The 18,409-nt window shown below is 46.3% G+C and overlaps 1 protein-coding gene across 1 annotated transcript in view; it reads right to left on the reverse strand.

Moving 5' to 3' along the window:
• Positions 1-2,333: 2,333 nt before the first annotated feature.
• The window catches only part of LOC140375598 (calcium/calmodulin-dependent protein kinase type 1-like), a 71,942-nt gene continuing 55,866 nt past the window's right edge, over positions 2,334-18,409 (reverse strand). The window contains exons 4-11 of the mRNA XM_072461875.1: positions 13,507-13,581; positions 8,230-8,368; positions 5,005-5,131; positions 4,093-4,168; positions 3,910-4,022; positions 3,154-3,232; positions 2,986-3,073; positions 2,334-2,474 (exon numbers count right to left, since the gene is read on the reverse strand). Coding sequence (XP_072317976.1) covers positions 2,334-2,474; positions 2,986-3,073; positions 3,154-3,232; positions 3,910-4,022; positions 4,093-4,168; positions 5,005-5,131; positions 8,230-8,368; positions 13,507-13,581 — 838 coding nt within the window. The remainder of the gene's footprint in view (positions 2,475-2,985; positions 3,074-3,153; positions 3,233-3,909; positions 4,023-4,092; positions 4,169-5,004; positions 5,132-8,229; positions 8,369-13,506; positions 13,582-18,409) is intronic.

Here is an 18,409-nt window from a genome sequence, read left to right on the forward strand (position 1 = left end):
ACTACAATCAACTACAACCAACACTACAATCAACTATAACCAACTCTACAACCAACACCACAACCAATACTACAATCAACTACAACCAACACTACAATCAACTATAACCAACACTACAACCAACACAACAACCAACACTATAACCAACACTACAACCAACACTATAACCAACACTACAACCAACACTACAATCAACTACAACCAACACTACAATCAACTATAACCAACTCTACAACCAACACTACAACCAACACTACAATCAACTACAACTAACTCTACAATCAACTATAACCAACACTACAACCAACACTACAACCAACACTACAACCAACACTACAACCAACACTACAACCAACACTACAACCAACACTACAACCAACACTTACAACCAACACTACAACCAACTACAACCAACTACAACCAACACTACAACCAACACTACAACCAACACTACAACCAACACTACAACCAACACTTACAGCCAACACTACAACCAACTACAACCAACTACAACCAACACTACAATCAACAACAACCAACACTACAACCAACACTATAACCAACACTACAACCAACACTACAATCAACTACAACCAACACTACAATCAACTACAACCAACACTACAACCAACACTACAACCAACACTACAATCAACTACAACCAACACTACAATCAACTACAACCAACACTACAACCAACACTACAACCAACACTACAATCAACACTACAATCAACTACAACCAACACTACAACCAACACTACAACCAACACTACAACCAACATTACAACCAACACTACAACCAACACTACAAACAACTACAACCAACACTGCAACCAACACTACAACCAACACTACAACCAACACCACAACCAACACCACAACCAACTACAACCAACACTACAACCAACACTACAACCAACACTACAACCAACACTACAACCAACTACAACCAACACTACAACCAACACTTCAACCAACACTACAACCAACACTACAATCAACACTACAACCAACACTACAAACAACACTACAACCAACACTACAACCAACACTACAACCAACACTACAACCAACTACAACCAACACTACAACAGACACTACAACCAACACTACAACCAACACTACAACCAACACTACAACCAACACTACAACCAACACTACAACCAACTACAACCAACACTACAACAGACACTACAACCAACACTACAACCAACACTACAACCAACACTACAACCAACACTACAACCAACACTACAACCAACTACAACAAACACTACAACCAACTACAACCAACACTACAACCAACACTACAATCAACACTACAACCAACTACAACCAACACTACAACAAACACTACAACCAACACTACAACCAACTACAACCAACACTTCAACCAACACTACAACAAACACTACAACCAACACTACAACCAACTACAACCAACACTTACAACCAACACTACAACCAACTATAACCAACACTACAACCAACTACAACCAACTACAACCAACTACAACCAACACTACAACCAACACTTCAACACCTTTAACTACAACGTATCACACTCTGAAAGTGAACCAGAGACTGAGCTCAACCCTCTGACCTGTTAATGAAACAAACTATTTAAGCTTTACAAATGTACACAACCGACACTGAAAACTACTACTACTACCACTACCACTACTCCTCACTACTATTACTACTACTACTACTAACACTCCTCCTCCTCCTCACTACTACTACTACTACCACTAGGCAAGGCAAGGCAAGTATATTTGTAGAGCACATTTCATACACAAGGCAATTCAAAGTGCTTCACAGCAGGAAAAATGCATTGAAATCACAAAGAAATTACAGAAACAGAAATACAATAAAATTAACTAAATTAAAAATAGTACCACTCCTCCTCCTCACTACTACTACTACCACCACTACCACTCCTCCTCTTCACTACTACTACTACTGCTGCTGCTGCTGCTGCTGCTGCTGCTGCTGCTGCTGCTGCTGCTGCTGCTGCTGCTACTACTACTACTACTACTACTACTACTACTACTACTACTACTACTACTACTACTACTACTACTACTACTACTACTACTACTGCTGCTGCTGCTGCTGCTGCTGCTGCTGCTGCTGCTGCCGCCGCCGCCGCCGCCGCCGCCGCAGCTGCTGCTGCTGCTACTACTACTACTACTACTACTACTACTACTACTACTACTACTACTACTACTACTACTACTACTACTACTACTACTACTACCACCACCACCACCACCACCACCACCACCACCACCACCACCACCACCACCACCACCACCACCACCACCACCACTACTCCTCCTCCTCCTCCTCACCCGAGCACTCGTCTGGCAGCAGCTGGTTCCTGCAGGGGCCCGGCAGGGGCCCCTCTGAGCTGGTGCCGAGCTGAAGTCGCCTCATGTGACGAACGACCGCAGTGGCATTGAACGCTTGCTGAAAAACACAAGGTTCAAAACATGACTTCATTTTGCACTTCCTGCGACAGATTTGTACTTCACACTTGTTACTTGTCTAATGTTTGATTTGATTTTGAGGGTATGGACCTAGATGAACGGACCTAGATTAATAGACTTAGATGAATGGACCTAGATAAATGACTGGTTGTTTTAGACTGTTGTATACATTTAGAGCTGGGTTTGTTCTGTTGTTGTGTCCTCAAACACTTTGCCTAGTATGAATGTGTGAGTTTGGTCATGGTAGGAGGGGCTGATGGCACAGATTGGCAGGCTCACTTCCTACGTCAATGGCTTGACCAGTGGAGTGAGTGAATAATGACTATTGTGTATAGTGTGTAGACTTTAAAGGTGTAATTTGGTCCTAAATATCTTTTTTACAGGTTTTCCATTTGTTTTATTCTTTAAGAGGCGAAAGTAACATAACATCTTGACCCTTGGGAGCACTTGAAATGGGAAACGTTCTATAATTATTAAAAACTCAAACTCACCTTCCATTTGCTTTTGGCAAAGTTTTTCTTGATTTGTGCACTGACAGATTCATGAATGTTCTTATCCAGAGCAGTGTCTCCAGCAATCCTAACACAAACATAAACCCATCAATACAAAATCTGTCAAATGAAAGCCGTGGCTGATGCTTTTAAGTCAAAAACCCGCACCAGGGATGCTGCAGTGCCTGATCGCACGTGTAGCGCACACTGTGGTCTTTCTCCATCAGGTGAACGATGAAATCTTTGGCTAAAATGAAGAGAAAAATCACAGTGAAGAGAGAGAGAGTGAGACAGGGACAATAGGAGGCTGGTGGCCTATTAAAGGACTGATAGAAAACAAAGAGGTCTAAGTTTCTGTTGAAACAACAACTTTTTCTTTTACTTCAGGAGGCCCGGTGGGCGGGGCTTACCACAGAATAGAATAAATATTTGAGTTCCCGGTCTAAATTATCTTATTGACAATGACTCTTGGATGAGAGTTGAAGCGTCCAGATGAAACAACTGAACCTCTTTCTACAATGGAACTCTCCTGGACCAATGAGGGACACACCCACATGAATTGTCCATTGAAAACCAAATTACCTCAAAAATAGCCAGAAGCATCTAGTGTAATCTACTAGAGTATAAATTGATAAATTATATACTGTTTTTCATTTTATCATCCATTCAAAAAATATCCCTAACGCTGTTTAAATTAACAGTAAGAGTTAATACAATAAAATTAAGTGAGGAATAACATGTAAAATGCTTTACCAACATTGCTTTGCAAAATTGCCCTTCCAGGACTGAACCAGAATTAGGATTAGGGTTGTTTTTGGTTCTAAAACACGAGATGCAAGTTTTAAGACTGATAACAATACAAATAATGCATCATATTTGTCCTTTGAGTGGTTTCTGATTAGATGATAACATATTTGTCTTTACCTGAGTCAGAGATGTCGTCCCAGTACGGAGAATCAAACTCATATTCAGCCTTCAGGATCTGCTCGAACAGTTTGGCATCGTTTTCATCATAAAACGGAGGATAGCCACACAATCTACAAGATGCAAGGGACATTTTATCAGCGTGGTCTAATGTGCACCTATAAATGTGACTTTTGCACTTACAGAATATATGCAATGACCCCAATGGACCAGCAGTCCACAGCTTTACTGTACGGCTTCTGCGCCAACACTTCAGGGGCTGAAACAAGGAAGAACACGACACAACTGTGAATGCGGAGCTTTCATTTGAAGGATTGATCCAGCACAAGTCGAATAGCAACGTTTCACTCTATTAATCATGTTTATTCATTTGTTCAATTACACACATTTTTATTGGCGAAGGAAATACTGCAGCTGGTGAAACTTTACAGACAAACCAATGACATCTCAAATGGAGGGTTAGGGTTAGGATCAGGGATAACCCTAACCCTAACCTAACCCTAACCTAACCCTAACCCTAACCTAACCCTAACCCTAACCTAACCCTAACCCTAACCCTAACCCTAACCCTAACCCTAACTGACATCGTGCATCCAGGGCTGGTCCATATGAACAAAGATGAATAGTTCAATATGTTTTGGAGTATCCTGATAACAATAGTATGACAATATTATATATATAAACAGAAATGTGTTAGAACGCCGTTAAAAGTACAAGTCAAGTTTTAATTATCCGATAAACGTGAAATCGCTGTAAATTGTAAAAATCCCCAAAAACTTTAATCAGTTTTTGTAGCATTTTTTATAATAAAAATAACTCCGGTGCTCAATATTAAAATTTGCATATCTACAAAAAACATTCACGATATCTAAACGGTGATATATTGCCCACCTGAGTGCTCCTTTAATGAAACAAGCGCAGTATTTTATATAATGTTTCATAAATACATTATACGGCTAGTTCTATAAAAAAAACTCACATTTAAAATTAAATTGCACCTCTACAGCTTCACAAATGTAATCCTGTTATTTTGCAGTTAAAATGAGTCATTCCTTTTTAAAAATGTATTTATATGGTATTAAGTATATGTCGTACCGACGTATCCCGGCGTCCCACAGGCTGTGGACATGACGCTTCCCGATCCCTCGATCTTAGACAAGCCAAAGTCACTGATCATGATCTTAGAGTCTTCGTCCATGCTGTTGTACAGAAGGTTCTCCGGCTGGAAGAGAACCACAGTGACACGCCCAGTTTAACCCTAACCCATGCTGTTGTACAGAAGGTTCTCCGGCTGGAAGAGAACCACAGTGACACGCCCAGTTTAACCCTAACCCATTCTGTTGTACAGAAGGTTCTCCGGCTGGAAGAGAACCACAGTGACACGCCCAGTTTAACCCTAACCCATGCTGTTGTACAGAAGGTTCTCCGGCTGGAAGAGAACCACAGTGACACGCCCAGTTTAACCCTAACCCATGCTGTTGTACAGAAGGTTCTCCGGCTGGAAAAGAACCACAGTGACACGCCCAGTTTAACCCTAACCCATGCTGTTGTACAGAAGGTGCTCCGGCTGGAAAAGAACCACAGTGACACGCCCAGTTTAACCCTAACCCATGCTGTTGTACAGAAGGTTCTCCGGCTGGAAGAGAACCACAGTGACACGCCCAGTTTAACCCTAACCCATGCTGTTGTACAGAAGGTTCTCCGGCTGGAAGAGAACCACAGTGACACGCCCAGTTTAACCCTAACCCATTCTGTTGTACAGAAGGTTCTCCGGCTGGAAGAGAACCACAGTGACACGCCCAGTTTAACCCTAACCCATGCTGTTGTACAGAAGGTTCTCCGGCTGGAAGAGAACCACAGTGACACGCCCAGTTTAACCCTAACCCATGCTGTTGTACAGAAGGTTCTCCGGCTGGAAGAGAACCACAGTGACACGCCCAGTTTAACCCTAACCCATGCTGTTGTACAGAAGGTTCTCCGGCTGGAAGAGAACCACAGTGACACGCCCAGTTTAACCCTAACCCATGCTGTTGTACAGAAGGTTCTCCGGCTGGAAGAGAACCACAGTGACACGCCCAGTTTAACCCTAACCCATGCTGTTGTACAGAAGGTTCTCCGGCTGGAAGAGAACCACAGTGACACGCCCAGTTTAACCCTAACCCATTCTGTTGTACAGAAGGTTCTCCGGCTGGAAGAGAACCACAGTGACACGCCCAGTTTAACCCTAACCCATGCTGTTGTACAGAAGGTTCTCCGGCTGGAAGAGAACCACAGTGACACGCCCAGTTTAACCCTAACCCATGCTGTTGTACAGAAGGTTCTCCGGCTGGAAGAGAACCACAGTGACACGCCCAGTTTAACCCTAACCCATGCTGTTGTACAGAAGGTTCTCCGGCTGGAAGAGAACCACAGTGACACGCCCAGTTTAACCCTAACCCATTCTGTTGTACAGAAGGTTCTCCGGCTGGAAGAGAACCACAGTGACACGCCCAGTTTAACCCTAACCCATGCTGTTGTACAGAAGGTTCTCCGGCTGGAAGAGAACCACAGTGACACGCCCAGTTTAACCCTAACCCATGCTGTTGTACAGAAGGTTCTCCGGCTGGAAGAGAACCACAGTGACACGCCCAGTTTAACCCTAACCCATGCTGTTGTACAGAAGGTTCTCCGGCTGGAAGAGAACCACAGTGATACGCCCAGTTTAACCCTAACCCATGCTGTTGTACAGAAGGTTCTCCGGCTGGAAGAGAACCACAGTGACACGCCCAGTTTAACCCTAACCCATGCTGTTGTACAGAAGGTGCTCCGGCTGGAAAAGAACCACAGTGACACGCCCAGTTTAACCCTAACCCATTCTGTTGTACAGAAGGTTCTCCGGCTGGAAGAGAACCACAGTGACACGCCCAGTTTAACCCTAACCCATGCTGTTGTACAGAAGGTTCTCCGGCTGGAAGAGAACCACAGTGACACGCCCAGTTTAACCCTAACCCATGCTGTTGTACAGAAGGTTCTCCGGCTGGAAGAGAACCACAGTGACACGCCCAGTTTAACCCTAACCCATGCTGTTGTACAGAAGGTTCTCCGGCTGGAAGAGAACCACAGTGACACGCCCAGTTTAACCCTAACCCATGCTGTTGTACAGAAGGTTCTCCGGCTGGAAGAGAACCACAGTGACACGCCCAGTTTAACCCTAACCCATGCTGTTGTACAGAAGGTTCTCCGGCTGGAAGAGAACCACAGTGACACGCCCAGTTTAACCCTAACCCATGCTGTTGTACAGAAGGTTCTCCGGCTGGAAGAGAACCACAGTGACACGCCCAGTTTAACCCTAACCCATGCTGTTGTACAGAAGGTTCTCCGGCTGGAAGAGAACCACAGTGACACGCCCAGTTTAACCCTAACCCATGCTGTTGTACAGAAGGTTCTCCGGCTGGAAGAGAACCACAGTGACACGCCCAGTTTAACCCTAACCCATGCTGTTGTACAGAAGGTTCTCCGGCTGGAAGAGAACCACAGTGACACGCCCAGTTTAACCCTAACCCATGCTGTTGTACAGAAGGTTCTCCGGCTGGAAGAGAACCACAGTGACACGCCCAGTTTAACCCTAACCCATGCTGTTGTACAGAAGGTGCTCCGGCTGGAAGAGAACCACAGTGACACGCCCAGTTTAACCCTAACCCATGCTGTTGTACAGAAGGTTCTCCGGCTGGAAGAGAACCACAGTGACACGCCCAGTTTAACCCTAACCCATGCTGTTGTACAGAAGGTGCTCCGGCTGGAAAAGAACCACAGTGACACGCCCAGTTTAACCCTAACCCATTCTGTTGTACAGAAGGTTCTCCGGCTGGAAAAGAACCACAGTGACACGCCCAGTTTAACCCTAACCCACAGGGCAATACGGAGGGTTCGCTCAACTTTACAGAATTGTAATGAGCCATTAGTTTAGGGCTCAAACACGTTAAATGATTATTATTATTATTGGAACTAATCATTTACTGAGATAATTGTCAACTAATAACTAACAAGAACAAAGTCATTGAATAATCGTAACTGTCACATCAAAAGGAAACAGAAAACGTGTACATTTAATGTTTTGGTGTGAACATACTTCATTAGGACACTTCAGATTAATCTAGGTCCATTTGTCTTTGTCTGAACCTCCTGATGGATTCAAGACTTATCAGGGACAAAATCTGTTTCAATTGATACATCAGCAACTTTTCCCCAATCAAATAGATTGTTTTAGCTTCTTTCTTTTTTTAAAGGGCCAAGAATAAGCAGAAGATGTATGAAAATGAACTGAAAGCACACTTGTTTCACCTTGAGGTCTCGGTGCACGATGCCCATGTCGTGGAGGTATTTCACGGCGTCCAGAATCTGCTGGATCAGTTTACTGGCGTCTTTCTCAGTGTAGAAGCCTTTTTCGATGATGCGGTCGAACAGCTCTCCCCCGGAAACACTGGATCAAACACAAAACATGCAGCTTGTGCAACTGACGACACAATATTTTTTTTAAAATTTGATCCAACACAATAAAACTTTTCAGCATTATGGTTCTCTAGATTGAATATAATGAATTTAAATCACATACATATTATCCTTTAAAACATCTCATGATTATATTGCTATTATTGATCATTCCTGTTTAACCCGATTTTGCTTAAAGACCCCAAATCATGCTATTTTTCCCGTTTGGTAGTCCACCCTAAGGGTATATGTGATGATAATAAGAGTTGTGCAACACCCGTGGGGTGCGTGTTACAGGTACAGAGTGCTTCCTGGAGGAGGGGCTGACACAGGGAGGTCGGCCCCGCCCGTCTGCGGGACCAGGATCAATGTTGTTCTATAGCTAAAGATGTAGGGAACATAATAAGGCACTATTAGCACTGTAAGAAGGTGAAAAGCTCTGAAAAGTCGATTTTGCATGATATTGGACCTTTAAAGATTGTATTTCCTTTGACATGTACAGAAATGTACAGTGCACTACAATAACCCACTAGATGGCGCTGTCAGCCTGAGTTAAACCTGAGCTGGGTCATTTTGAGGATCCTTTAGCACAGAGGCAGTTATTTACATCAATTACATCATTTACAGTACATTCCGTCATGAACACAGCTGTAAGAGCCTGTTAGGGGTAGTTAGGGGTACTTAGGGGTAGTTAGGGGTAGTTGGGGGTACTTAGGGGTAGTTAGGGGTAGTTGGGGGTACTTAGGGGTAGTTGGGGGTACTTAGGGGTAGTTAGGGGTACTTAGGGGTAGTTAGGAGTAGTTGGGGGTACTTAGGGGTAGTTGGGGGTAGTTAGGGGTAGTTAGGGGTAGTTAGGGTTAGTCAGGGTTAGTTAGGGTTAGTTAGGGTTAGTTGGGGGTAGTTGGGGGTAGTTGGGGTTAGTTAGGGTTAGTTAGGGGTAGTTAGGGGTAGTTAGGAGTAGTTAGGGGTAGTTAGGGGTAGTTAGGGGTAGTTGGGCTTAGTTAGGGGTAGTTGGGGGTAGTTGGGGTTAGTTAGGGTTAGTTAGGGGTAGTTAGGGGTAGTTAGGAGTAGTTAGGGGTAGTTAGGGGTAGTTAGGGGTAGTTGGGCTTAGTTAGGGGTAGTTGGGGTTAGTTAGGGTTAGTTAGGGTTAGTTAGGAGTAGTTAGGGGTAGTTAGGGGTAGTTAGGGGTAGTTAGGGGTAGTTGGGCTTAGTTAGGGTTAGTTAGGGGTAGTTAGGGGTAGTTGGGCTTAGTTAGGGGTAGTTGGGCTTAGTTAGGGTTAGTTAGGGATAGTTAGGGGTAGTTGGGGTTAGTTAGGGGTAGTTGGGGTTAGTTAGGGTTAGGTAGGGGTAGTTGGGGTTAGTTAGGGTTAGTTAGGGTTAGTTAGGGTTAGTTAGGGTTAGTTAGGGTTAGTTAGGGGTAGTTAGGGTTAGTTAGGAGTAGTTAGGGGTAGTTAGGGTTAGTCAGGGTTAGTTAGGGTTATGTGTATTTAACCTCAGGACACGATCGATTTGCACACAAAAACATTGAACTAGATTACAAATATATTTCCATTTTTCTACTGTGTAATGCTTTGAACTTCTCTGATGTAAATGATGTAACTGCCTGATATTTCTTGATTTCATGAACCAGGATTCTGGACAATGCCAAGACTTAACCAGGATTTAAGCAGATCCACATCAGGTCATCAAGTCAGTCAAATGAAAAGGACTAAATCACAGATAAAACAGGATTAAAGACTAAATCAGGACTCTGATCACTTTACAACGTTATCATTTTACAGTTTTATGTTGTTTGACCTTGTATTTGTAACGTTCTTCCTTGTTAATGTGGCACTTTTAAACTTAAATTAAATTGGTATTAGGGCAGTGTTCAAGCTCGTACACACACCACACTCAAAATTCAGACTAAACTGGGACTAAAAGGAGAACAAAACCTAGACTAGGTCTGATCCAGGACTCGGAAAGGATCAAATCAAGTCTAAATCAGGACTAGAATTGGCTCAAACCAGTGTGAACGCAGTCTAAACCAGGACTTTAACGGCATAAGGCTCCTGATCTACAGTGCGCACTGCCAGAAATAAGACACAAATAGGCCTCGGACCACATTTTGGAAAGCACTGGGTTACACAAACAACCAATTCTGATTTGAATTCGAGGAAAAACATGAGAGAAACCAAACCTTACACGAATCAAACCTCATTTCAGATAAAAGGCTTTGACTGACAACCAAGAATAGCGCCGGTATCAAAAGCCCACTTAACTCAAATGAACGCGCTGCTTCCCATGCCGCTAATATGGCCCCGTAATGTAGGAAAAAACAGGCTATTTTTAAACAAAGCGTGCGTTTCCTTGGTAGCACAATATAAACGGGGACATGAAGAATGAAATCAAACGCTACAAATTCACCCCAGCTGCTTTAGTCCTGGTTGGAACTGGTTAAGACCTGGTTTAGTTTGATCCTTTGTAGTATGTTATTTTATTAACACCTAAAATATGGTCAAAAGAGCTTGAACAATGAATTGTCCACACATTTTAGAAATGAAATAATGGTAAAACCAGAACATGCCCTGCACTGAGAGAAGATGTTTCATGACTTTGACAGGGCAATAATCATATGAAAATGGCAAAAGAAACATGTCATTTGGCAATTTTGATGAAAAAAAAACAGTTGAATCAGTAAATATACTTCATGAGGATGTGAGCAATCCAGGTCAAGTCAGTAAATATCTCAAATCTTGGGTGACAAATGAATGGTTTGTTGCAGCACTAGTGGTCAAGGACTGGTTAATAAGTCTAACCCTAATAACTCACGAGTTTAGTTCTGCTTTTGGCCTGGTTTAGTCCTGCTTTAATCCTGCTTTTGACCTGGTTTAGGCCTGGTTTAGGCCTGGTTTAGGCCTGCTTTAGTCCTGCTTTTGACCTGGTTTAGGCCTGGTTTAGGCCTGCTTTAGTCCTGCTTTTGACCTGGTTTAGGCCTGGTTTAGACCTGCTTTAGTCCTGCTTTTGACCTGCTTTAGTCCTGGTTTAGACCTGCTTTTGACCTGCTTTAGTCCTGGTTTGGACCTGCTTTAGTCCTGCTTTTGGCCTGGTTTAGTCCTGGTTTAGTCCTGCTTTAGTCCTGCTTTAGTCCTGCTTTTGGCCTGGTTTAGTCCTGGTTTAGTCCTGCTTTAGTCCTGGTTTTGACCTGCTTTAGTCCTGGTTTAGTCCTGCTTTAGTCCTGGTTTAGTCCTGCTTTTGACCTGGTTTAGGCCTGGTTTAGACCTGCTTTAGTCCTGCTTTGACCTGCTTTAGTCCTGGTTTAGACCTGCTTTAGTCCTGCTTTTGGCCTGGTTTAGTCCTGGTTTAGTCCTGCTTTAGTCCTGCTTTTGACCTGCTTTAGTCCTGCTTTTGACCTGCTTTAGTCCTGCTTTAGTCCTGGTTTAGTCCTGCTTTTGACCTGATTCATCTCCAGTTCAGTTTATGCAACAACCTAAACCCCCAATTTACCCACTTTTTTCTGTGATAAATGAATGATTCATGTGTTTGGAGGAGGCTCCGCCCTCTAAATCTGCTGCTCTTTTCTTTTGACATTTCCACATTGGAGGAGGAGAGTGGAGGAGGAGGAGGAGGGTGGAGGAGGAGGAGGAGGAGGAGGGTGGAGGAGGAGGAGGAGGGTGGAGGAGAAGGGTGGAGGAGGGTGGAGGGCGGAGGAGGAGGGTGGAGGAGAAGGGTGGAGGAGGGTGGAGGAGGAGGAGGATGGAGGAGAAGGGTGGAGGAGGGTGGAGGGCGGAGGAGGAGGGTGGAGGAGAAGGGTGGAGGAGGGTGGAGGAGGAGGAGGGTGGAGGGTGGAGGAGGAGGAGGAGGATGGAGGAGAAGGGTGGAGGAGGGTGGAGGGCGGAGGAGGAGGGTGGAGGAGAAGGGTGGAGGAGGGTGGAGGAGGAGGAGGGTGGAGGGTGGAGGAGGAGGAGGAGGAGGGTGGAGGAGAAGGGTGGAGGAGGGTGGAGGAGAGTGGAGGAGGAGGAGGGTGGAGGAGGGTGGAGGAGGAGGAGGAGGAGGAGGGTGGAGGAGGGTGGAGGAGGCTGGAGGAGGGTGGTTGAGGGTGGAGGAGGAGGGTGGAGGGCGGAGGAGGAGGGTGGAGGAGGGTGGAGGAGGAGGAGGAGGAGGAGGGTGGAGGAGGAGGAGGAGGGTGGAGGAGAAGGGTGGAGGAGGGTGGAGGGCGGAGGAGGAGGGTGGAGGAGAAGGGTGGAGGAGGGTGGAGGAGGAGGAGGATGGAGGAGAAGGGTGGAGGAGGGTGGAGGGCGGAGGAGGAGGGTGGAGGAGAAGGGTGGAGGAGGGTGGAGGAGGAGGAGGGTGGAGGGTGGAGGAGGAGGAGGAGGATGGAGGAGAAGGGTGGAGGAGGGTGGAGGGCGGAGGAGGAGGGTGGAGGAGAAGGGTGGAGGAGGGTGGAGGAGGAGGAGGGTGGAGGGTGGAGGAGGAGGAGGAGGAGGGTGGAGGAGAAGGGTGGAGGAGGGTGGAGGAGAGTGGAGGAGGAGGAGGGTGGAGGAGGGTGGAGGAGGAGGAGGAGGAGGAGGGTGGAGGAGGGTGGAGGAGGCTGGAGGAGGGTGGTTGAGGGTGGAGGAGGAGGGTGGAGGGCGGAGGAGGAGGGTGGAGGAGGGTGGAGGAGGAGGGTGGAGGAGGGTGGAGGAGGCTGGAGGAGGGTGGTTGAGGGTGGAGGAGGAGGAGGGTGGAGGAGGGGGAGGGTGGAGGAGGAGGGTGGAGGAGGAGGAGGAGAAGGGTGGAGGAGGGTGGAGGAGCAGGAGGGTGGAGGGTGCAGGGGGAGGGTGGAGGAGGGTGGAGGGAGGGACAGGGAGAGAGGGACAGGGGGAGATAAAGAGGGGAGAGAGCAGTGTATTGTCAAAACATGTCAATATAAATGTGATTATAGGAATTATACAGTATTTATGCAGAACAATGAAACAGAGAGCAAATTGTTACTGCCATAAAAGCCATAATTTAGGGCTTCCATTTGTCAGAAAAGAATGGTTCTACGGGTATGGCCCCGGGTACGGCCCCGGGTACGGCTCCGGGTAAGGCCCCGGGTACGGCCCTAAAATCTAATTGTTAAAATCAATATTTTTCTTAGAGGAAAATGGGGAGGATTGTAATACTCACAGCTGCATCACGAGGTACAGATGAGATTTACTCTCAAATATGTCCTCCAGAGACACAATGTTGGTGTGTTTGATTCTGGGAAGAAAAGAAACAGAAATAAGAAATATGAGAATAAAGCAATTATTTTCAAAAGGTAAAAATGAGATACCAACAGAAGTACACAGCAGTAAGTACACAGCAGTAAGTACACAGCAGTAAGATAAGATAAGATATTCCTTTATTGTCCCACATGGGGAAATTTCATTGTTGCAACGCAGGTAGATACAGAGGCAGATGCAGGAGAACAGAACAGATCACTTATAGGAAGTTTGAAAAAACACTTTCAGTAGAAGATCTCCTATAAACAAAAACTCCCATTGACAAAAACCTCCCATTACCCAACAAGGGATGGAGGGGAAAAATAATAAAGATAAAAATAAATAAATAAATACATAAATACCATTGCATATGATCATGACAGTAATTGCACATGAATATGTGTCACAACAGCACATAGATTGCACATGAATTTCACAGTAATTGCACATATGACAGAATTGCACATCAGTATTAGGTTAGGTCAGTATTGTGAGTGTTCAGGACTAACAGTGTTTGTTATAAAGTCTGACAGCAGCAGGAAGGAAAGACCTGCGAAACCTCTCCCTCCCACAGCGAGGGTGGATCAATCTCTCACTGAAGCTGCTCTCCAGAGCGGACATAGTGTCCTGCAGGGGACAGAGTGTCCTGCAGGGGGTGACACTCATGGTCAAGCATAGATGTGAATCCAGCCAGGACCCTTCTGTCCCCCACCTCCTGCACCGAGTCCAGAGCACAGCCCAGGACGGAGCTGGACTTCTTTATGACTTTGTCCAGCCTCTTCCTCTCCCTCTCTGTGATGCTGCTGCTCCAGCAGGCCACACCTACAGGAGCTGATGCCACCACAGAGTCATAGAAGGTCTTCAGGAGTGGCCCTGTCACTCCAAATGACCTGAGTCTCCTCAGGAGGTAGAGCCGACTCTGGCTCTTCTTGTGCAGTCTGTGTTATGAGTCCAGTCCAGTTTGTGGTTCAGATGAACACCCAGGTCCTTGTATGAGTCACTCTCTCAATGTCCCGTCCCTGGATGTTCACTGGTGAGGGGGCAATGGGGTGGCGTCTGCGGAAATCCACCACCATCTCCTTGATCTTCCCCGAGTTGATGAGGAGGTGGTTCCGCTGACACCAGTCCACAAAGTCCTGCGCCAGTCCTCTGTACTCCGCATCATCGTCGTCCGTGATGAGTCCAATGATGGCAGAGTCATCAGAGAACTTCTGCAGGACATAGCTGTCCGTGTAGTGTCTGAAGTCTGCAGTGTAAAGGGTGAAGAGAAAGGGCGCGGGGACTGTGCCCTGGGGCGCCCCCACACTGCAGGTCCCCACACTGCAGGTCCCCCTCACTGCAGGTCCCCCACACTGCAGGTCCCACACTGCAGGTCCCCACACTGCAGGTCCGAGTGTCAGACACACAGTCCCGGGCTCTCACAAACTGGGGTCGGTCTGTGAGGTAGTCCAGGATCCACTCTGCAGGTCGTACTCCACACCAGCCGTCTCCAGCTTGTCCATCAGGAGCAGCGGCTGGATGGTGTTGAAGGCGCTGGAAAGATCGAAGAACAGGATCCTCACAGAGCTGCCAGGCTTTTCCAGGTGAGAGAGAGAGCGGTGCAGCAGGAGATGACGGCGTCTTCCACTCCGATGCCAGGCCGATATGCAAATTGCAGCGGGTCCATGGCTGAGCTCACGGTGGAGCGGAGGTGGTCCAGGACCAGCCGCTCCAGTGTCTTCATCAGGTGGGACGTGAGAGCCACCGGCCTGAAGCTGTTGAGGTCTTTGGGGCGCGGTGTCTTAGGCACAGGTACCAGACAGGAGGTCTTCCAGACCTGTGGTACCAGCCTCAGCTTCAGGCTCATGTTGAAGACATGCTCCATAACTCCACACAGTTCATCTGCAGGACCTAAGGAGCCTGGGGCTGATGCCGTCAGGTCCTGCTGCCTTCCTCACTTTAATCCTCTTCAGCTCACTCCTCACCTGAGCTGCTGTGACAGTCAGTGGATGGCAGGGGGAATGTGTGCTGGGGGGATGGGTGAGTCCTGGCGAAGTGGGGAGCTGATGGTCCGGGGCAGATAAGCGAAGAGGAACAGATGCAGGGCATTGTCCAGCTGTGGAAGAGGGAGCATGCAGCTGTGCAGGGGGAGGGGCGGGTGACCGATCAAACCTCAAGAAGTGAGCATTTATACGGAGTTAGAAGCGCGGATCCGCTGTTTAGAGGAGCTTAAGTCCAGTTATAGTTCGGTTTTAGCGCGAGGGCTACCGGACCGCGCTGCAGGGCGTAGCATTAGCATTAGCAGTAGCAGTAAGGCCGAGCTCAGCCCCTCAGCGTCTCCCGTGCAGCCGGGACTAGACCAGGAACAGAATAGGGACCATTTTGTGACAGTTCGGAGGGGACAAGGCGCTAAACGCCGAACCTCAGAGCGCCGTGAGCTTCACGTCTATAATAGGTTTTCTCCCCTCAGCGATCACACGCCCGCTGAACACACGAGAGAAACTCTTGTAATCGGGAGTTCTATTGTTAGAGACGTGAAGCTGCCAGCTGCTAGCGTTAGGTGTTACCCGGGGGCCAGAATGGGTGACATCGAAGGAAACCTTAGGATCTTAAAGCGGAGTAGGACCCGTTTCCGGCGAGTCGTGGTTCACGCAGGCGGTAACGACGCCCGTCGGAGACAATCAGAGGTGCTCAAAGTTCAAGTAGCCGCGGTGTGTGACCTAGCGAAGTCGATGTCAGACACTGTAATATTTTCTGGTCCCCTGCCCAATCGGATCAATGCTGAATTGTACAGCCGTCTCTCAGCATTCAACAACTGGTTATCCAGATGGTGCCCTCAAAACAACGTTGTCTTTATTGATAACTGGAGTGCGTTTTGGGGAAAGCCCGGGCTCATACGCAGGGATGGCATCCATCCGACTTCGGAGGGTACATCCCTATTAGTTCGGAATTTGACCGATAGTCTTAGTCGTGTTAAGTGACCATCTTGGGATGAGCCCCGGGCGCAGAGCAGCAGTTTAAGACGCTCCTCTGTCGCTGAACTCTCGCCCGTTCTGTTACCTGTGAAGTGTTCAGATTCAAGACAGATAGAGACTGTGTGTGTCCTTCGTGTCCCTCGTGTCCCTCGTACAAATAATGCCAAAAAGTCACATCTCAGAAAAAAAATTTCAGGCGTCAGACCAAATAACTTAAGGAAAATAACAATCACAAATGACACAAATATACAAATGAATAAACACGTAAAATGTGGACTGCTAAACATTAGAGCAATTTCCTCCAAATCGCTCTTAGTCAATGAATTAATAGATCTTCTAGCTCTAACTGAAACGTGGCTTCAACAAGACGACTACGTCAGACTAAATGAGTCCACCCCACCCAGCCATGTTAACCCCACCCACCCATGTTAACTCCACCCACCCATGTTAACCCCACCCACCCATGTTAACTTTCAGACCTCCAGGAGCACAGGCCGCGCAGGTGTGGCAGTGATCTCACACTCAAGCGACTCATGAGCCCTAAAACTAACAATGCATTTCACTCATTTGAAAGCCTTATGCTGTCGATCACATGTCCAAATATGAAAAACCAAAAAGGAGTTTTGTTCATAGTTATCTACCGACCTCCTGGTCCCTACTCAGAGTTTTTAACAGAGTTTTCTGACTTTATATCAAACTTAGTGTTAGCCTGGGATAAAATAGTTATAGCTGGAGACTTTAATATCCACGTGAACATGAGTGATGACGCTCTCAGTAATGCCTTCAGCGCCTTGTTAGACAGCATTGGTTTCACTCAGAATGTAAATAAACCGACTCACACTCACAAGAACACTCTGGATCTTGTCCTAACGTATGGAACAGAGATTAGTGACCTCAGTGTCCTCCCTCAAACCCCTATATTGTCAGATCATTTCCTAATTATCTTTCAGTTTATTCTTAAAGATCATCCAGTCCCACAAAATAAAGTTATAATGAAAAGGACAATATCTGAAAAATCTATCTCAAAATTCAAAGAAATAATAGAGCCAATATTCAGTGACATGTCATGTGATCATGTCATGTGATCCTGCTGAGAACAGTTTTAGTCCCAGTTTAAGTGATCAATGTGTCGACTTGACCATGAATTGTCTTAAGTCTGCTCTTGACGTTGTAGCGCCGTTAAAACAGAAGGTCATTAGGCCAAAGCGCGCCTCCCCATGGTACAACCAAGAACTGCGTTCACATAAACAAAGAGTTAGAAAGTTAGAGGGATTATTTCGTCGCTCTCACACCGAAGAATCCCTAAAAGCATGGAAAAGTTGCCTGCTGTCCTATAAGCAGGCTCTGCGTAAGGCCCAAACCAGATATTACTCAAATCTAATAGAAGTCAACAAAAGTAACACTAAATTCCTTTTCAGCACTGTAGCTAGGCTAACAAACTAACTGTCACAGTGCAGTAGAGCCCTCAATCCCAGCTACACTCAGCTCTGATGATTTCCTCCTATTTTTTAACAATAAAATAAAAACAATCAGAGATAAATTAGATGAAATTACCCCCGCTATTAGCCCTGAACTAGCCCAAGCTGTAAATCTAACGTCCCATATAAATCCACCTGTAAACTTAGAAAGGTTCACAGCTGTTGATCAAGCAGAGATAACTTCAGCCATTATGTCCTCTAAAAGCTCAACTTGTGTCCTAGACCCCATTCCAAGCAGACTCCTCAAAGACATTCTCCCCCTAATTATAGACCCTATTCTTAATATAATAAATACTTCACTCCAAAGTGGCTATGTTCCACAGTCCTTCAAACATGAGGTCATTAAACCTCTTCTGAAAAAGACTCATCTAGATCCCGACCTATTGGTAAACTA

This window comes from Eucyclogobius newberryi, unplaced genomic scaffold, assembly GCF_026437365.1.
Source record: "Eucyclogobius newberryi isolate DKJ021-1_F unplaced genomic scaffold, fEucNew1.0.hap1 SCAF_33, whole genome shotgun sequence".
NCBI classification, from domain to species: domain Eukaryota; kingdom Metazoa; phylum Chordata; class Actinopteri; order Gobiiformes; family Gobiidae; genus Eucyclogobius; species Eucyclogobius newberryi.